Source organism: Chrysochloris asiatica, unplaced genomic scaffold, assembly GCF_000296735.1.
Source record: "Chrysochloris asiatica unplaced genomic scaffold, ChrAsi1.0 scaffold00085, whole genome shotgun sequence".
Taxonomy (NCBI): Eukaryota; Metazoa; Chordata; class Mammalia; order Afrosoricida; family Chrysochloridae; genus Chrysochloris; species Chrysochloris asiatica.
The window spans coordinates 6,295,371-6,304,310 of record NW_006408603.1 but is presented as its reverse complement, the minus strand read 5'-3'; the positions used below and the strand labels follow the sequence as shown (position 1 = coordinate 6,304,310).

The window sequence follows — 8,940 nt, the reverse complement described above, 5'->3', positions numbered from 1 at the left end:
GCCAGGTGGCATCATTGATGGCATCAAGTGTGGCAGCGGTAGTGAGGTTGGCCCAGGATCGAACATTGTTTCGTTCTGCTGTGCATGGGGTCACTATGAGTTAATGGCACCTGACAACAACAACAACAATGAATGAATGCAAGAATAAATGAAGGAAAAGTTATACAGTACTTGAATGTCAAGAGAATGTGTTAAATAACCAACTAGCTGCTTCACTATCCAGAGAGTATAGTCCACTGCGAATTATGGGTTTGCTGTAACAAATTTGAATTATATAAGCTAATTCATAGTGGAGTATATTAGGAGTTCCCAGGCTTGTGCTAAAGCTTTTCTTCTTGTCAAATGAAATCAAGATAGTATTGTTTCTCTACCACTAATGGTTTCTTAAAAGGGCTTGTACTTTGTGAGCATGGCCAATGTCAACATTCAGCTTCGAGCCAATCATGATAAAGGTGAATCTGATCAATCACAGGAGAGGATGGAGAGGGTATTAAAAGCAGGCTGGATGAGGAAGATGCTACCATTAAGGCAGGATGGCCAAGCTCACGTTCCTCACTGGTAAGGGTCTGCCTCTACTCTGTGTCTATGAGTTACTCTCTCCTTGTTTTCCTGTCCTTTTAAAACTTTCTTCTACCTTCTACCTTCTAATTCTAACCAAAATTTTGAGATTCTTGTTTCTCTGGTGATAAGTTTCCCATGGCCTTGCCTCCTACTCAGTCTCTACCTTTGCTGAGCCTCAGAAAATCATCGTACTTTTATGATCTTGTGAGTGAGAATTGAGTGCTATGGGTTTATAGTAGAAATACTGGGACGATCTGTACGAATGGACTATCAGGACTATCAGAGCCTAATGGGGTTCCCAAAAGAATCCAAAGAGGAAAACTTTCCTAATGCTAAAGTGAAGTCAGTTGTTTACAGGGTTGCTCTGTTCAAAGACAAGTTTCTCTAACTCATCATTCTCTCTGTTGCTTTAAGGTCTACTTCTTCTGCTGACAGCTGAGCTAGGTAAGTATTCTCCTTGGGATGAAACACCATATAGTCTCTCTTTGCTTCTGCCTAATTAGGAAACTCAGCATGACCCTCTCTTCTTTCACTATAAACAAAGAATCTTAATTATCTTTTTAAGAGGGCTGGAAATTCCTTAATGAAATTTAAATTATTAAGATTATTGCTGCTGGTATTGTTGTTAAGTGTTGTTGAGTCAATTCAAACTCATAGCGACTCTGTATAGGGTTTCTGAGGAGCAGCTGGTGTGTTTGAGTGCTAATCTTGTAGTTCACAGTCCAGTGCTGAAAAATCTCAAAGTTAACACAGAACAGGGAGTGGTCTTAAAAATAAATATCACAAGACATCTACATGGTGTCTTTTGCTCTGTTAAATATTTCAAATCAATGGCTTTAACTGAGCTTTTAATACAATTTTGTCTGTGAGGTAGCAGCAAAGGTGTTAAAATCCCATCTCATAGACTAGTAAACTAAAGTAGAGATAGATTATGACTTGTCCCAGCTAATGGATGGGAGTCATAGAAGACTATAAGAGTGAAGCCAGGATTCTGACTCCTAGTGGATGGCTCTTTTCATTTTCCCCTGAGTGGAATTTGTATTCAATTTTGGTAAGGAGACAAGGCCCCTGGGTGATGCAAATGGTTTATGCTTGACTGCTAGCCTAAAGGTTGCTGGTTGGAGCCCCACACAGCTGTACTGTGGAAGAAATGGATGGGCAATGTGGTCAGTTAAGATTGTTGTTGTTGTTGTTAAGTGTCATCAAGTTGGTTCTGACTCATAGCGACCCTGTATAGTGTTTCTGAGGAGCATCTGGGGAGCTTGACCCTCCAACCTCGCTATTCAAGCTGACCTTGCAGCCCAGCACGTTAACCCACAGCACCACACCAGGACTCCATTATGGAGCAGATCTACCCTGTAATACATGGAGTCACCATGGATTGGAATTGATTGAAGGGCAACCAACAGCAGCAACAAAGGCTACAACTACAAATGCTAAATAGTCTTATATTATCATCTTTTTTGTGCTTCAGTTTCCAAAAAGGTAAAATAGACTCAAGGAGTCACAATGAGGATTAAGGAGTTGGTGCATAACCAGTGCTGTGTATGCATTAGAAATTGTGATTGTAAAGCATCTATGAGTTCTGGTGTGGCGCTGTGGGTTAATGTTGCTGTCAAGTTCCACTGAGTCAGTTCAGACTCATAGAGACCCTGTATAGGGTTTCCTAGGTTGTAAATCTTTACTGGAGTAGAAAGTCTCATCTTTCTCCTGTGGAGCAGCTGGTAGCCTTGAACTGTCTATCTTGTGGTTCACAGTACAATGCTTATCCAACAATGCTGCCAGCACTCCCTAACCATCTAGAGGGGACTAGAATATATTCAAATATATTTTGTAAACATATATTTTGTAAGCCGGAGTACTAGTGTGGCACTGTGGATTAATGTGCTGGACTGCAAAGTAAGTGAACCACAAGGTCAGTGGTCCAAGCTCACCAGTCACTCCTCAGAAACCCTAGTCAGGGTCACTGTAGGTCAGAACCAACTCGACAGCACTTAGCAACAACAACAAGACTTTACTTCAGCTAAAGATGCTGATCACTAAAGCCCTTCAAGGGGTGGAGCTTTATTCAGTCCTGAAACACCTGCCAATAATGGGTTTACTGCAACATACCAGGTTCTCAATCAAATAGTCCCTGTAAGATTTACACAGGAGAGTTGTTTGGAAATCTGTGATTTCCTAAGCAATATATAACTCCCCCAGGGAACTTTCCTTCTTAGAGTTTCTCACTGTCTTCCTCTGGGCAACAGGTTCTGCCTACCAGCTGACATGCTACTTCACCAACTGGGCCCAGTACCGGCCAGGCCTGGGACGCTTCAAGCCTGACGACATCGACCCCTGCCTCTGTACTCACCTCATCTACGCCTTTGCTGGGATGCGCAACAATGAGATCACCACCATTGAATGGAATGATGTGACTCTCTACCAGTCTTTCAATGGCCTGAAAAATAAGTAAGTAATGAAAGACCCACTCAGTCAGCCATTTGCCATCAAGTCAGTTATGACTCATGATGGACCCATGTGCATTAGAGCAGAACTGTGTTTCCAATGGTTGATTTTTCAGAAGTAAATTGCCAGACCTTTCTTCCAAGTTGAAGATTCAAACTTCTGGTGGATTCAAACTGACAACTTTTGTTTAGCTGCTGAGCACTTAATCATTTTTGCCACCAGTAGACTCCAAGTGATGAAAGAACTAAGGTTCAAAATCATTTAATCTTCAAAAACACACTTTGAAGAAAACCTTCCACAACAGACTCTGGACTGATATTTCAAACAGCTCAGCAAACAGCATGCAAATAAATTCAGAGCATTTTATTACTTCTGGTGCAGTGACAATGCTAATGTTAAAGGTAGGGTTGGCTCTCAGGAGGCAGTTGTCAGTTGAGATCCAACACACTTGTCAGAGATTTAGAAAATTCCAAACTATTCATGGACTCAGGTTAAGACAATCCTTCATTTGGAAGTATTCCCAAACTAGCACTGATAAAGCACTCCATCTCCCAAGACAGTGGTCTCATTCCCAGAACAGAAATGAAAACTGTAGACAATGAACCCTATCAAAGTTAGCTAACCACAATTTAGGAAATAAGGATGAGAACGGCGATGGACAAGTTTGTTGTTGTAGTTGTTAGTTGCTGTTGAATCTGACTCTTGGAGACCAGAGGTATAACAGAACAAAATGTCATCATGTCCTGCATCCTCTTCATGATTGTTAGCATATTTGCATTAGATGTTGATCTAACATCGAATCTGCTGTGATCCATAAAGTTTTCATTTGCTGATTTTCCAAAGTAGGTTGCCAAGACTTTCTTTCAAATATGTCTTAGTCTGAAAGCTCCAATGAAACCTGTCCACCATGTGTGACCTTGCTTGTATTTGAGGTATTGGTGGGATAGCTTCCAACATCACAGCAACATGCATGCCACCACAGTACAATAGCCTGATAGAGAGGTGGTGGAAATCAATGTGAGATGCTGTGTTAGACATTTATAGGCTTTTTATTCACCATAATCACTAATATTAAAATAGCTTCCCTTCCCATTTTTTTTCTGACAATATTTGACTTTTTTCCCCTTAGGAACAGCCAGTTGAAAACTCTCCTGGCTATTGGTGGTTGGAACTTTGGAACTGCTCCGTAAGTTCTTTGGTTTGTTTCTTTGAAATGACTCCCTTGTCTGATTTACTACAAGATGCTGGGTCTGCTAAGATATTCCCTTACCATGCTTTCTTTGGGTCATCCTCAGTTTCACTGCTATGGTTTCCACTCCTGAGAACCGCCAGACTTTCATTGCCTCGGTCATCAAATTCCTGCGTCAGTATGAGTTTGATGGGCTGGACTTTGACTGGGAATATCCTGGCTCTCGTGGGAGTACTGCTCAGGACAAGCACCTCTTTACCGTCCTTGTACAGGTAAGCAAATTGCCATCTCATTTTTCTTGAAAAGCACACAACTATCTAATTACAAAAATAACTGTGGCTTCCAAAAATCACAGTTGGGGGATGAAGGACCTGAAGACTTTTTTCCAGTGAAGATGCTGAAGAATAAAGGATGAAAGATACTGATTTAACTCAAAGACATGGCAGGCAACTTAAAGTTGATATTCATAGACTTTCTCTTACTCACTTATAGGAAATGCGTGAAGCTTTTGAGAAAGAAGCTAAGCAGATCAACAAGCCTAGGTTGATGGTCACCGCTGCAGTAGCTGCTGGCATCTCCAACATCCAGTCTGGCTATGAGATCCCCCAGCTGTCTCAGTGAGTGATAACTTGTCCCATAACTCCTCTGTGAGCATCAGGTGTCCCTATACAGGAGTCAGTCTGTTTGTTGTTCAGGCTTTGGAAGTGGTATCTTTTGCCTGGATGGGTATAAGAAATGAGCACCAGAATTTATTTTGAATCCTTTATCCCACCTCAGGTACCTGGACTACATCCATGTCATGACCTATGACCTCCATGGCTCTTGGGAGGGCTACACTGGAGAGAACAGCCCCCTGTACAAGTACCCCAGTGACACTGGCAGCAACGCTTACCTCAATGTGGTGAGTCCCCACCCAGATTTACCTGAAGACTAGGGATGGTGTTGTAAATCACATGAAGATTCAGGAACAAGAAGAGACATCATAAATTTAGTAATTTACTCAAATGAGAAATTAGATTGCTATAATCAATTGACTGTTATTATTAACTGCCTTCAAGTCAGTTCCAACTCATAGAGATCTTATATAGGGTATCTGAGGAGAGCCAGTCACTAACCTGCAGTTAGCAGTTCAGTGCTTATCCTACAGGCCCATGTCAGGACCCAATCAATTGGCTAGTTCCTATTTATTAAAAATTCATCAAATTATTAACATTTTATCAGATAGGAAAAAGACGTTAACAACCAGTGCTTTGTTTCTAATAAAAGAGAATGAAGTACTACTATTCATATTTCAATAAATTTATAAAATGATTCTCTTCTTTTTTCCTGTTCTCCTTTTGCCTTTTCTATTTTCAATTATTCTGTATGCTGTGCAGAATTGTAACTATTTACCAGTGAATCACACTTGGAAACCCTATACAGGGTCGCTATGGGTCAGAACCGACTCGACAGCACTTAACAACAACAACACACTAGGAAAATTATGAAAAATAAAAGCTTAGTCCTTTGATCCTGTTTTTTTGTGGGAAGGGTATATGTAAAGCCTATATATTAGAAAGTTCTTCAAAGAAAGTAGCTAAGGACATTCTACTACAACAGAGATATGTCGATAAGACTCTAAAGTGTGTTGTAAAAACTTCATACAGCGTGCACAGCCATACCATGAAAGTTCATCTAGTAACAAAATATTTTAGAGTGCTAATGTGGCTCTGTAGGATGAACACTTGACTGCTATCAAGGTCACTATGAGTCAAAACCCACTTGAGGGCACAACTACAGCAACCACAATTATTAGACCATCAGCTAGATGGTGACTCTAGGTAACCCAATACCATTGCAGGAGTACGCAATGAACTACTGGAAGGATAATGGAGCCCCAGCTGAGAAGCTCATCGTTGGATTCCCAGCCTATGGACACACCTTCCTCCTGAGCAATCCTTCCAACCATGGAATTGGTGCCCCTATCACTGGCCCTGGCCCTGCTGGGCCCTATACCAGGCAGTCTGGCTTCTGGGCTTATTATGAGGTAGGTACCGGGACATTTTAGAGAAAGAGGAAAAGGAACCTTCTCTTGTTCTTTGTCTTTAACAACATAATGGACTGAATTGCTTAACACTTCTTTGCTTCACTTAACATGTAGTTGAGGTTTCAAGTTACTACTCCCTTGGCACTTCTGTTACACATCTTGAGCTGGAACCTCACTGGGAATCTTTAGGCTGGATGCAGAGTAGGGAATCTCCTCAGTGAGGTTATATCATTCTATAAAGCCTTCTAACATCAAGGGTATTTCTTGATTTCAGAGCTTCTTCATTTGGGTAATTGAAAATAAATGACCCAAATGGTACAGAGAATCAGAATCCCAAATGAACTAAGCCATTTGCTGATAAGGCTCTCAGTCTGGAGCTCTGGTAGCGTAGTGGTTACAAATCGGGCTGCGAACCTTAAGGTCAGCAGTTCGAAACTACCAGCCGCTCCATGGGAGAAAGATGAGGCTTTCTACTCCCGTAAAGATTTACACCCTCGGAAACCCTATACAGGGGCGTTATGGGTCGGAACTGACTCGACGGCACTTAACAACAACAATAATGCATCTCTGCCCTACCTCTCCTCAATATCCTTTTACCTCTGTAAAATGGACAGTTGGTCTTTCTTTTTCTTCCTCATATCCTCTTAGATCTGTACCTTCCTGAAGAATGGAGCTACTGAAGTGTGGGAGGCTTCTGAAGATGTTCCCTATGCTTACAAAGGCAATGAGTGGCTTGGGTATGACAATACCAAGAGTTTCAAAATTAAGGTAAACAGTGTTGCATGGACTATTGTTCGCTGTGGCCCTGTTCCCATTTGTAGCCCTTAAGCCGTAGGTTAATCTTGATATCTGTACTTAATTGAGTTTCTCTGCCACAGGCTGATTGGCTGAAGAAGAACAACTTTGGAGGTGCCATGGTCTGGGCCATTGACTTGGATGACTTCACAGGCACTTTCTGCAACCAGGGCAAATTCCCCCTGATCACCACTCTGAAGGATGCCCTGGGCCTGCAGAGTGCAAGTGAGTTGGGACATGAGAAGGGATCCTCACCCTCAGACTTGAGTGAAATTTTAAAGGTTTAATGAAAGTCAGGGATTCGTTGTACAGCTGATTTTATGACTACTGCTCCATCCACATTTGGTAGAGATGCATTAGTAGTAGGGAAAACAAAAAGAACTCTTCACTGTTCCTTTATCCATCATTCATTTCACAAGTAATTTTTTAACATGTGTTATGTGTGAAGCAGGTACCACATTGTTATTATTAATTGCCATTGAGTAGATTAAGGAGCTCTGGTTGTGTAGTGGTTATGAGTTGGGCTGCTAACCTCAAGGTCAGCAGTTCAAAATGATCAGCTATTCCATGGGAGAAAGATGAGGTTTTCTGCTCCCGTAAAGATTTATAGCCTCAGAAACCCTATACTGGGTCACCATGAGTTGGAACTGACTCCACAGCACATAACCACCACCATTGAGTAGATTACAAGTCATTTCAAGATCATGTGTGCCAGAGAAGAACGTTTCCATAGGCTTTTCAAGACCATGGCCTTTTGAAAGCATTTTACTGGGCTTGTCTTCCAAAGCATCTCTGCACATGTCTGAACGGACAATTTTTTATGAGTAGTCAAGTGCTAAGCCATTCATACTACCCAGGATTCCTAGGGAACTCAAAGCACATAGGTCACAATCTCTACTCTGTAGAAGCTTATAATGTAGTTGGAGAGACAAGACAGACACAATGGCAAAGTTAGATAACCACACAGAAGATAACATGATAAAGTGCCAAAAAGGGAAATAAGAACATTTCTTGTGAGTTTATAGAAATAAGTCTCAAAGTACTCTGCTAATCTAGAAAGAAGGGCAAATTGAGCGTGAAGAATGAGGATGGAGAGGGAAAGCTAAGAGAAAAAGGGATGGAGGGCTTACCAGATTAACCTATACAAAGGCATGAAGGACATGTCATGAACAAAAACCTCAGGCATTATTGAGTAAACACTGGGGGGCTTCATAATTTTTAAAATTTCCTTTCAGGTTGCAAAGCACCAGCTCAACCCATTGCTCCCATCACTGAGGCTCCTAGCACCGGTGGAGGCAGTGGTAGTGGAAGCGGCAGCAGCTCTGGGGGCAGCTCCAGTGGCAGTGGATTCTGTGCCAACAGGGCCAGTGGCCTGTACCCTGATCCCACCAACAAGAATGCCTTCTACAACTGCGTGAATGGAAAGACCTTCACTCAGCACTGTCAGGCTGGCCTCGTCTTTGATGCCTCCTGCTCCTGCTGCAACTGGTGAAGAGTTTGCTGGATACCAACACACTCATTCTATCCTCAAAAATCAGTGTGCAATAAAGTGTTGAGCATTACTGTATAATGCCTCTTGCTTCTTTACTAAAGGATCTTGTTGTTGTTAAGTGCCATTGAGTCAGCTCCGACCCATAGAAACCCTAAATAGGGTTACCAAGGAGCAATTAGTGGGTTTGAAACACCGACCTTGAGTTTCAAACTGACCTCGCAGTCCAGCACGTTATCCTGCAGCACTGCACCAGGACTCCACTGAAGGATCTTAGATGCAATTAATTACAATCTCCCAGTGGTGTATGATTGATCTACTAGCACACTAGTCATGTAGTTTCTATGGTGTCTACTTACCACTTTCAGTGTGTACAGTTCCTTCCTAGGTGCTACGTGATAGAAACAGAGAAATTCAATGAAGATACCTGGT

At 41.9% G+C, this 8,940-nt stretch overlaps 1 protein-coding gene across 1 annotated transcript; it reads left to right on the top strand.

The window, feature by feature from the left end:
* Window positions 1-533: 533 nt before the first annotated feature.
* On the top strand, window positions 534-8,511 carry LOC102840097 (acidic mammalian chitinase-like). The gene is made up of 11 exons (XM_006865923.1): window positions 534-558; window positions 976-1,005; window positions 2,811-3,012; window positions 4,139-4,195; window positions 4,305-4,470; window positions 4,691-4,815; window positions 4,976-5,099; window positions 6,039-6,224; window positions 6,873-6,992; window positions 7,103-7,244; window positions 8,255-8,511. The coding sequence occupies exons 1-11, from the start codon at window positions 534-536 to the stop codon at window positions 8,509-8,511; spliced, it is 1,434 nt and encodes a 477-aa protein (XP_006865985.1).
* The last annotated feature ends 429 nt before the right edge of the window (window positions 8,512-8,940 follow it).

What these genes read in the sequence shown, in the direction of transcription:
- LOC102840097 (XM_006865923.1), top strand. Translation starts at nt 534, where the DNA reads ATGGCCAAGCTCACGTTCCTCACTG. An exon ending in TCTGCTGACAGCTGAGCTAG is followed by an intron (nt 1,006 to 2,810) that starts GTAAGTATTCTC and finishes TCTGGGCAACAG; the next exon opens with GTTCTGCCTACCAGCTGACA. An exon ending in CCTGGGCCTGCAGAGTGCAA is followed by an intron (nt 7,245 to 8,254) that starts GTGAGTTGGGAC and finishes ATTTCCTTTCAG; the next exon opens with GTTGCAAAGCACCAGCTCAA.